The 12,082-nt window shown below is 32.8% G+C and overlaps 2 protein-coding genes across 5 annotated transcripts in view; one reads left to right on the forward strand and one right to left on the reverse strand.

Moving 5' to 3' along the window:
• LOC126736458 (zinc finger MYM-type protein 1-like) overlaps positions 1-12,082 on the forward strand; it is a 93,546-nt gene that overhangs the window by 48,135 nt on the left and 33,329 nt on the right. The window lies entirely within an intron of this gene.
• LOC126736462 (transcription factor AP-2-epsilon) overlaps positions 1-12,082 on the reverse strand; it is a 150,868-nt gene that overhangs the window by 8,161 nt on the left and 130,625 nt on the right. For all 4 annotated transcript variants that reach the window (XM_050440834.1, XM_050440832.1, XM_050440831.1 and 1 more), the window contains exon 4: positions 9,105-9,294. In XM_050440834.1, coding sequence (XP_050296791.1) covers positions 9,105-9,294 — 190 coding nt within the window. The remainder of the gene's footprint in view (positions 1-9,104; positions 9,295-12,082) is intronic.

Consider the following 12,082-nt stretch of genomic DNA (forward strand, 5'->3'; position numbering starts at 1 on the left):
TCCGGTCTGTGATGCGCGACTGTTCTATCTGTATGAATTGTGTCTCAATATGATCGCACTTCTTTATTCTTTAGCATTGTCTCAAGATAGTGCTTAAAATAGGTTTGTTTTTCATTTGAGTTGATATTTCAACGTCAGGTCTTGGTGGATGATTTTAGCTGCTGTATTTTTTCGAACTGTATATGTTCGTGCACGCAGTTCATAATCGCTTTTAATGTGGTCTATTATCTCTGGGTATTGGCATTTCACATGTATGTGTCTATGTAGAGTTTTTTTTGTTATGTGCTTTTTGAAGTTTCTTGCGGCGATGACCTAGTTTTGTATCGCCATAGTGAACCCTTCTCTCAATTTTTCATATATGTGCTGCTCTAATGTAATATTATAACGTCTTCCATGAATTGTCTTTTGAGACCATTGTGTAAGTTATATTTTAAAGCCGTTTTGTTATTTTGTCTTCCGTTTTCAACTGTTTGCTTCCTCAGATTTAAAGGTATATAGTTTTTATCTATTCTTACTACTGTAGTAAGCTGTTGTTTTTGCTTTGGAAATATTTTTATAAATTATTTATTTGTTTTGTGTAGTTCTGTGATGGCAGTGATTGCTCTTCCACCTTGGTGTCTCGGTATATTGTCGTGATATAATGAGTAACGTAGAATAAGTATATGCTGTAACCTGTTTTGTTGGAGTGCTAGCTATTTGTATGAACCGTGCTCTTGTATAGTTTCTACAAATTTATCATTTATTGTTAATATTTTTTGGTTGTGTGACTTTCTCCATTTTTAATAATCGTAATATTATTATTAGTAGTATTAGTACTACTATTAAAGATATAGATAAGAATATTATTATTAAAAAATCACGATGCTTAGACAAGCAATAAGATAACAGCAAAGAGTATTTTATTTAAAATAGAAGAGATTTTATGATTTAAAGTTACGTAACTTTGGACCTAAAAAAATACTCTATATAATATAATATAATATACTGAATTTTGTATTTTTGAAGGCATGTTTTTGTATTTGACTTTAATGTTACTTAAATTATCTAATAAATGAGAGATCAAACCTTAGATTCTAAATTTTTACATTGTGAATGTGTTTGGAAATGCTAAGAATCTAGTCACAGGGAATAGCAATTATTTAATACACGGTAAGTAAAACAATAGCAAAGGGCTTTCCAACACATGGTTTTATACAGTTTTGTATAATATCCAAAGTTTGAGAGTTCTGTTGGACTTTTACGTTAAAAAAATGCGAATGCTTCACAGATGGTATAAACGCGTAATATAAGCAGTTAAAATAATTAGGTATATGACCATACTAATCTTACCTTTAACTTCACTATATTCATTAAATTCTTCAATATCACTTTCTATCTCACTAAAATCCTCCAATATTTCGATTTTCATTTTATATTTTATAATATTTTTACTAGAAGACACGAATGACCATCGTTGTAAATAAACTAAAACTCATAGAACTGAATCTAAGCTTGGTCGTTTGGTTTATTTGGCTGTCCGCCCTACCTGAGGGATGCCACCTTGTTTGACTTTTTTCTACCTGCATATATCTCGATTCATTTAAATAAACTACCTGGTGGATAATCATATTTAATGTAAATTCTAAGTCTTATGCTATTTTGATGTTTTTGTATAGAAAAAAAAAACAAAGAAATTAAAAGTGACACACACAATAATAAGTAATCTACAGACTAAAATAAAGACTTTGTAAGTGTTTTTTTGGAAAAATGAAAAACTACTCTGAAATTAAAAAAAAATTATATTTACAAAACTTATCAAGTTTTTATCGTTAATAATCATTATAAAGTCCAGATGGGCTCTATAGTTAATTAGTGCCAAACGAATTTCAAGAAAATAAAGCGATATAAGTATTCTGTACTCAAGAAAAACATTTGCGGCTAAATTATTAGTATTTTATAAACAATGAGAAAAAGGGTTTAACCCACTATTTCTAACCTAAAACTGATGTATATGCCCTTACGGTTTTGACCTACCACTCAATAGCTACGTTTATAATAGGGGTACCAAATATTTAATACTTGGATTAAATGACGTCACGAGGACTATTTTTTCGGTGTAAACGGCAGCGCACTAAAATTTGATACGCGAATTTGATGCTTCCCAAACAGGGTAGATTAAATTTAGTTTTTTTCAGTGTAAACACCTAGGACCTATTTTGAAGTACCAAATTGACAAGTTTGACATTTTATTGGAGGTTAGCTTATGAGGTTTTTATTTTTGTACACAAAAATAAAGAAGAAAATACAGAGGACAAGCTTAAGCCTTGAAAAAGAAATGATTAGTTTGTTTTTATTATCTTTAAATAATAACACTTTTAGAAAGAAGACACTAGAGATAATCCTGGACTAATTTAACCCTCAAAATCAATCCTTGTAAACAGGGCTGTACTAAATAAAAATAGTCTATCATTTGATCCACGGACCTAATAGATCCGCGTGTTGTAAACGTAGCTATTGTTTTGCTTGCAATAAATTTATTATTTTTTTTAAATAAAACTGCCCTTTATTCAAGTTGTCCATATTTAATTTAAAAGTGAGCATTTCTATGATGTTTGAGAGTTATTATGTGCTAGTCGAAGCAAAATGAGGTGTTTTATTTTTTTCGATTGATTAATTTTCAATTTTAATTTTGAAGATTGAGGATATGAATTAATATCCTGTTTTTTTTTTGTTATCTTAGACTGGTTAACCTGAATTGAACCCTTATTGGGTTAGGTTTTTGTTAGTTGGATACTAGTTGGAAAGGGTTGGCTAGACATGGGTGGATTTGGGTTGTAAACTCAGTTGGGTTGCGTTGGTCTTTGAATTGGGTAACAGACTAACGATTGTGTTTTTCATACGTTTATCCTCTTGTCTACCACAATGCTACATATGTATTTTAAATAAAACAAATATTTTTCGGTAACTTTTTGATCATATCCATGGCTGGCTTAATTTACCGAATCGCCACACGTTACATTTTGCTTATTTTGTCTGTAACGCGACCGCCCCGCTTGCTTTAGTAACCCTATAAGTATATTAAAACACCACATTGCTTTTTTTTCAACGCAGTTTTTCTTACCTAGGATCTGAGGTATACATGGCATAATTTGCAGTAAGCTGTATAATACCGTCATTAAAAAGTAAGACATTAAAAATGCTTCACTTAGCCAATATTTATATTATAACAAGTGAATGCAGCTACTGTAAGTCTGCTTAATTTCTTTTTATTTTTCTTTATCCATCATATTTATATAGAATGTGTTCTTTCTTTTCAATTGTCTATAGTATATTTATCAATATATTATTATATAATAATTATTTTTTTAAATATTGCATTTTCATTTGCATCCACTTTATTTGTACATGCTCTGGTAAAAACGTTAGCTGCCCTTGGCTGGGCTTAATGTCTTAGCATAATGTCGATTTATTATTATTATTATTATTTCTTTGAGTTTTCCCGTTTGGTCTATAGCCATCACTCAAGACACCCACAAAGATTCTAGAACGTGTCTTGTAACTTGTGCAGCATCTGGTAGATTTCTGTATTTCCTGGTAAGTATGTTCTTTCATTTCAATTTTATTTAAAGCTTCGAGGTAAGAGGCAAGTATTTTGAAATTTTCTTTTTGCGTTGTTGTTGGATTTGACAATTAAGGCAATTAGAAGTCTCCTGTTGCTTTTTGACGTTATATTTTTGGAGCAGCTTAATATACAATGTATTATTTTTACGACTTTGTTATGCATGTTAATATATATTTTATTTTCCGCCAGAATCTTACATCCTCTTAGTATGTTATCTATTGTCTCGATGTACTCTTGACATTTGATGACGATTTGAAACAGATATCGTTGTCAATTTCTTTTAATATATATTTTTTGTAGTTTTTGGTTGCGACAGATCTTGGATATATAAGGACATATAAGGATATACCCTCTTTAAGGCTGTGGGTAGGCAGTTTGTTGGAAAGCCTGGACAACGCCTGTCAATGTGGTCATTTAGCTCTTTAAAGTAAGGACCAGTGCGACGAAATTTAAACGTTACACATATACATACCCACAAACACATATACATACCTATTATTAAGAATCTGAATTGGTGACAAAAGGCAGTATTTCTGGTAAATGGAAAATTAACAGACGAATGCCAGATTCAACGTGGCGTGAGACAGGGATGTATACTGTCTCCGCTGTTGTTCAATCTACATATATTCTAATAAAATATTTAAACAGGCGTTGCATGATCAGGAGTGCAAAGTTAAGATTAACGGCGAACTGATCAATATCACCCGCTATGCCGACGACACCGCAATCTTATGTGATGATCTCCATTACCTTCAACGTCTTTTAGACTTGGTCAAGGTGTTAATACCACTAAAACTACGTTTATGGTTTTCATTCCTCGGTCCAATAATAATGCTGCAATGTAAATAAATGGTCAAAGCTTTGCAAGGGTTCTTTCAAATATCTTAGTTGTAAATGAGATCACTCTTCTGCAATAATAATAATTTAAATTTAAAACTCCGCCAGAGAATGATCAAGTGGTACATACTCTTGTATTGGAAGATTTGGACATTAAAAGCAGTAACCATTAATCGTCTTAAAGTATTTAAAATGTTGTTACATAGACGTATGCTCCGAATCCAATAGGTATCTAGCGCCGACCGCGAACTACTAACAACAATTAAATGCCGAAAGCTATTCTATCTAGGTCACATACTCAGGGGTGATCGATACCGTAATCTTAAACTTATACATAATAACGGACAAGATAAAAGAAGTAATGTATCGTAGAGGAGTCGGTTCATGACAAGCCTCGTGGTTAAGGAATCTCGGAGGGTGGACCGGAATTCGAAACGTAGAACAAACCTTTAGACTCGCCCAAGACAGAGCATAGCTTGCCATTGTGATTGCCAACACCAGGAGTTGATACGGTACCAGAAGAAGAATAATTCTGAGTAAATCATCCGATATTAAAGACTTAAGTGTCTTATTTTGATCAGCAGTTGAATTTTCATAACCAGATAAATGTAATATGTGTTGAAACTTTTTAGCAGTTAGGTTTTACACAGCTTAATAGTAATGATTTTTATCCTAAAATTAGGTTTTAGTACTTTACCTATGTTCGTCTTTGTCTAGAGTATTGTTATAAAGTGTGGTCATCTAATAATGAGGTTTATATCCGCAATGTTAAAAGACTAAGGGAAAAGTCTTGAAATATTACTCCTAGCATTTTGTATGGTAATAATGTATTTTGGTATGCCAGACCTGACCTGTGAACATCAACGCCTTTTATTAAAAATTCCTTCATTGGCGACGCAGAAAGCAGTAAGATTTCATGTTTTTATTCAAATTGATAAATGTTTGATGACCCTATTTTATATACCTTTTAAATTTTAATACCCTTAAATCTGCTCATAACTTTAAATCTTCGTTTTCTGTTCAGATGCAACTTTCAGGAAACCAATTGTGGTTTACTATACCCCAGTGGCGGCTCGTGACAGTTCAGGGAGGTAGGGCCAAATTTTGATCTAATTTGGAAATGGATTTGCTTTTAAAAAACTAATTTTATTCATTGTTTTTTAATATTTAATAAAAATAAAAAACACCAACAAAGCCAAAAACGCCAGCCAAATAAAATAAAAGATCTCTACGGAACCGCGAACGCCGATGAATAATCAAAACAAACAGTATCACGCACGTTTTGCTAGAAAAGATTCTATTGGTTTGGAGCCTGGCCCAAAATTATTTAATGTGCCGTAGCTTTACCACGTTGTTTCAAGGACATTTGCTGTGATTATTCAATGTAACATGCATCGATACGGGGCCTGGCGCGACAACTACGTCTTCGATTCCGCATTAGCAAAATTTGCGGAATCTTGCACTGGCTGCGTTCCAGTATTTTAATTTTATAATTGGTATTAAATATTAATATATAAATATTTTTTTGGACTGAAGTAAAATTTAAAAAATAAATTATTTTTTTTATTTTCAACGTTTATTAGGTAGAGCCATGGCACTGTGGCTCTACCCCAAAAGCCGCCACTGCTATACCCCAATTTTTAGAATGCAAAATTTCTTTTATTACAGTGTCTAAAGACTGTGATTTAAATGTACCTTTAGCACTATTATGTTTTTCTATATACTTTTTTGCAATTTTAAGAAGAAATGTAAGCATCGTTGATAGTATAGCTTTTGTTTGCATATATCCATATAAAACAATACTTTTATTGTTATATTTAGTAGATATTTTCTCTATTTTTGAAAAAATGGTTAAGCCGTTTATATAATAAATAAGGATTAGAGTCCTTTTGGTTTTATGTTTAGTATAATATATTAAAGAAAAGCTTTATTTAAATAATTTAAGTTTTATATACAGGGTGTCCCGAAATTACATCGCCATATTTTACCAGCCGCATCTTAGTCTAAAAATAAGACAAAAACTTCATATGCAGGAATCTTGAAAAGTGAATCCTTTTCATGTTACAGTGTGTTTTATTATTCCTATTGCAGATGGTTTTTTGTTAATATTTTCGAAACGCCTAGTCGTTATTTTTCGAAATTTTTATCGTATACTACTTTTATTGTCACTAACTGATTTTATAACATTTTATGCTAAAATGTATACGGGGTTGTTTAAAATTAGTGCCATTGGGTCAGCAAAGATAAAAATGTCATAACTTTTTTTCTGGTTACCTTTTAGTTATTTGGACAGTAAAATTAAAAAGAACCATAATTTTTACATAAAAAAGGTACTCTTGTCTTATTTCGTTAAAAGCCTCCGGCCTCAAAAAAAAATTATTAAGTTTTAAGTAAATCATGACTTAGCATTGAAAAGGTATCATGTATAAAATAAAAAATAGTAGTTCGCAGTGCTTGTTGACAATTTGTTTATTGCTTGAATTTTGTTTGACGTTTTGATTGGCATATTAATTATTTTACATTTACGTTGATAACGTTAAATAGTTCTTGTGTAAATTAGTTCTTTAAAACTATAAATAGATTTACGAATCAAGAGTTGGGCGATATGCTTTTTGTGTATGGTTTGTGTAATGGCAGCTCGTTAGCTTTTGCCCGTGAGTATCGCCGAACATTTCCCCTCAGACGAATTCCAGATCATCAAGTTTTTGTCCACCGTAACTTGGAATGTAAAATGGAAGCTTTCGAAGAGCTCGTGGATAAGACAGGCCACAAGCAAATCACTTGGAAAACGTCTTAAACTATTTCGAAGAAAATCCTGGAACAAGCATCCGAACAGCGTCACACACACTTCCCTCTCAATAGTAATAATTTAAAAAAATACTGCCGACCTAGGTAATAAAAAAAAAAAGTTTTGATAGGAAGAATGGTTAGAATTTAGGTCTTACGACCCTATCATTACCAGAGAGTTCAAGAGTTGGTACCAGACGATTTTGTGCTGAGGTTCCAATTTTCTAAATACATATTAATAAACAACCCAAACTTAGTCCCTTTTATTTTATGGACTGACGAAGCTACCTTCACTAGAAATGGTTCGTTTAATATTCATAATACGCAAGTTTAGGCAGATGATAATCCAAGAGCGATACGGCGTACCAACTTTAAGAGGAGGTTTTTAATAAATTTGTGGGTCCGATAGAGTTACTCAACCGTCTTACCCCTGAGAACTATTTAAATATGTTGGAACATAATCTTGGGCAGCTTTTGGAAGACGTTCCTCTTAACTTACGACAGAATTTAATAGTTCAGCACGACGCACGTAGCGCTCATTTTGGACGTAATGTTCGTCAGTGGATGGATATCCATTTTGCTGAAAGTTGGATTGGTCGAGGTGCTTCTATAAATTGGCCTCCTCGATCTTCAGATCTAACTTCAGTAGATTACTATTTATGGGGTCATTTAAACGAATTGGTATATACGGTAGAAATTAATACCCGTGAAAAATTAATTCAGAGACTTAATTGGGCGGTTAATGAGATAAGGGGAAATCCATTTTCTATTTTACGGGCTACTCGCGCAATAAGGTCTAGGGCAAGATTATGTCTCCAACAAAATGGCAACCACTTCGAACATTTGCTATAATTTGTTTTCTTTTGTTTGTTTGTTTTGTTTGGTATTTTCAGTTTTTTTCTTAGCTAATAAGTTGATTGTTTTAATATTTCTCAATTATTTACACATTTTTTATAATTTTGAACAAAAAAAAACAGTTTTTGATCTTAAAATTAAGTATTTGTAACAGTCTTATATCATGTTTATACCTGATGATTTTTAACATACCTTTTGATTTTATTAAACGTGATCAAAAATACTTTACGAGTGTAGGTTACAAAATATTTATGTCTGATTATTTCAAAAACGGGCGCTCCTATCAAAATAAGACAAGAGAACCTTTTTTAATTAAAAATATTGATTTTTTTCGATTTTATTACCAAAATGATTAGAAAGTATCTAAAAAAAAAGTTTTAACATTTTTAACCTTGCTAACCATTAATTTTTATCGACCCTGTATACATTTTAGCATAAAATGTTCATATAATATAACAAAAATAAAATCAGTTAATAACAATAACAATAGTATATGACAAAAATTTCGAAAAATAACGACCAGGCGTTTCGAAAATATTCAGAAAAAAACCATCTTCAATAGGAATTATATATAACACCCTAACATGAAAACGATTCACTTTTCAAGATTCCTGTATATGAAGTTTTTCTTTTATTTTTAGACAAAGATGCGGCTGGTAAAATATTCCGATGTGATTTCGGGACACCCTGTATATTTTATATATAGGTTTATATTAGTCTGATACACTGTACTTTTTCAAAATTCCCACAACAAAAAATCACTATTGCGCCATTACCTCCCATAGAGTACGCTCGATACAGTATTGCTATTTTTAACAAAGCATATTAAAACCCCATGAAAAACACTATGGGTGGCACAAGTCAAATAACATAAAAACAGGGTGTGAATATGCCCAATTAACTTTTGTCGCATATTGTTTATGGGCGTGTCAGGCAGCTGAAAAATTAGGGGGTAATTACAGTTAAAAAATCATACCTGCAATGCATTATTTGGAGGGTTGGGATATTGGGATTTTTTTCTTACCTTTGAGTAAAGGCAGGTCGGTAATAAATCCAGTATTATCGTCGATACCGGCTTGGGCATCCTCTACAGCTTGCCCTAAAGCTTGGTGAAGTGACAACGGGTCATCGTGTCTCTGAGGAATTCCTCCATAGTCTGACCGTCCACCTCCAGTTGTACTATAAGGAAAGCTTGCTCCATGGCTCAGCTGGCTCTAATAGATAATTAGTTATGTTAAAGATAAAAATATACTTCAAATGATTCACATTATTCAAATGACGAGACAGTTTTACCTTTAACAAAAACTCTTTATTTTTAATCTCGATACGTGTTTCGTTAACGATGTTAGCATCTTCGGGATAAGAAAACTGTTTTAAAGAGAGTTTTAATCTTCTCCCAAAGATGCTAACATCGTTAGCGAAACACGTGTCGAGATTAAAAATAAAGAGTTTTGGTTAGTGGTAAAACTATCTCGTAATTTGAGCATCACACCAAAGGTTCCAACCATAGGACAATTCACATTATGTAAAAGTTATTTTACCAACTAAAAAATGCACATTCATAACAAAATAAATGTATTATTTTTACGTCTAAATTTTTAACCTTCAACTAAAAATATCGCCTCAAGGACAAAAATGCATTAAATCTTTTTAGCCTATTTTAAATCATGACATTATTAACGTAGGTGTATATCTAACGACATGACAAAAAATGTCTTTATCGCAGCCAGTTCCGGGACTGGCACGTTTTGCTTCGGAGACTGCGGAGAGTTTCCAGGTAATCCGGATATCCGAAATTCTTGCGATAGTGAAACTATGCCAAGACATCGTGAAGAATGCTTGGGAGAGTCCGTCCGTTTAAGAAAAGTTTTAGGGTTATTTATAGGGTATCGGTTTGTATATAAAAATATACTAGTTTTTTATACAATAAACGATTACTTTTGAGCCTGCCTGCCATACAATTCTTGTATATCAGTATTCACCCTATTTTAAAGTTAGTTTTTAGGTTATTTTACATAATGAACTCTATTTGTTTTAAGCAAGAATGCAGTAAATTTAACGTAAAAGAAAATTTTTGCTTTCCACATAAGAAACAAGTTATTTTATAATGTTAAAGAAACCTTTTTGAAAGAGGGAAAATAACAATAAAATATTAAAATGTAGAGTTAGTTGTACATTAAAGTCAATAAGTCTCTTGATTGTCATTACTTTATTCTTGGAATAATGCTCGATAGTTTAATTTATGTTTGTTTCTGTGAAGTTATTTTTTGGTGGTTTCTAGACAAAGTTACACCCAAATATTCGAGAACAAGATCTACGTCTAAAAGGTGATTGCTAACTTATTTTAAGCACTCGTGAAGAGCACATATAAAACAAAACACGATCAAAAATATTTTTCTATGGTCATAGCTCATCTATTTCAAAATTGAAAATAATATGTTTTTTTGACGCTATAATAATTTCCAAAAATAGCAAGTGTGAAAGCAATTAATATGTGGTGTGGTTGTGTGTGTTGTTTTTTACTTAGAAAGCAAAGAAGTTATCATGTTGCTTTTATCCTGTGCAACCCGGTATATACGTAGATGTTTTTTTGTGACTTATATTTACGTTAGTTTAACAACAATTTGAAAATCAATCTTTGTCGTACTTAATAAGTCTGTAATTTATTTATTAAATTTCCTTTATTTTGTTAAATTTCCAATCACTAACACTTTTTATACAGCATTATCTACCTGCAGTAGCTAATAAGCTATCTACAGTACTGTAACTCGAAGAAATAGTCAATTTTTTTTCAAGAATACTAAGTTAAGAGTCTCAATAATATTGTAATATAAGATCAAAGAATAACACGTGTTTCTCCTACACTAGGCATCAGATCTGCTGTAAGAAAGAAACAGAAATAATAAGCTTTACGAACATTTATTATTTATTAATTAAACCTAATTTACACTTTTTAACTGGCGAAATACCTGGAATACAGGGTGTTTCAGAACTATGGGATCAAACTTCTAGGGGTTGTTCAGTGCAATAGTAGAATCCATTTGAGTATAGGAACCCATGTCCGGAAATGTGTCACTACGCCACTACGGCCCTAAGACGAGTTTAAATTTAGAAAAAATATTAATTACCCAAATAGGATCTGATGCATTTATTTTTACCTTTTGTATATGATACCATCACAACAATTGTTCAAAATGTCTTCCTCCAACCTCAATACACCGATTTAAACGCCGCACATGATTTCGGCGGACTACACTAAAAATTTGATCCTCGTTTTGAATTATTTCAAATGCTGCTGTTATTCATCCAATTAAGTCTAGCTCTGATTCTACTGGAGTTTCGTAGACTAAAGACTTTACATGTCCCCACAAGAAAAAATCGAGCGACAATAAATCGGTTGACCAAGGAGGCCAAGAAACTGCTCCACCTCTGGTAATCCAACGGTGCTGAGCCAAATACTCGCGTACTTGTACAGCAAAGTGAGCCGGCGCTCCATCATGCTGAAACCACATTTGCTGTCTAACGTTTAGTGGAACATTTTCAAAGAGTTCTGGGAGAACTTCCTCCAAGAAACGCAGGTCCTGTTAACCATTCCGGTAGAAGGTATGGCCCAATTAAATAATCATCAACAATGCCTGCCCATATGTTGACAGACCAACGATTCTGATGTTTTCTTGGAAAAATTGCATAAGGATTGAATGAATCGAATTGTCGAAACAGTGGGCTGCCGAGGCAGTTGTGCATATATGTAGGTCTCCTGATGGACCCGCCATACCCCACCGGGGTTTACCAGAGCCCAACGATCTTAGAGAAACCGATAAGGCTCCCTGGTCTGAAGGACTTAAAGTCACTCGGTACACTGAAAGTGTTACCCAAGTATTTGAACCTGGCGCGCGTGAGTGCTGGGCATCTCCGACTACATGGTCAACGGTTTCATCCTTCTCACAGCACCATCGGTATTCCGGGTTGTCCGCAATTCTGATAGTATGGAGGTGGCTTCTT

This window comes from Anthonomus grandis, chromosome 5, assembly GCF_022605725.1.
Source record: "Anthonomus grandis grandis chromosome 5, icAntGran1.3, whole genome shotgun sequence".
NCBI classification, from domain to species: domain Eukaryota; kingdom Metazoa; phylum Arthropoda; class Insecta; order Coleoptera; family Curculionidae; genus Anthonomus; species Anthonomus grandis.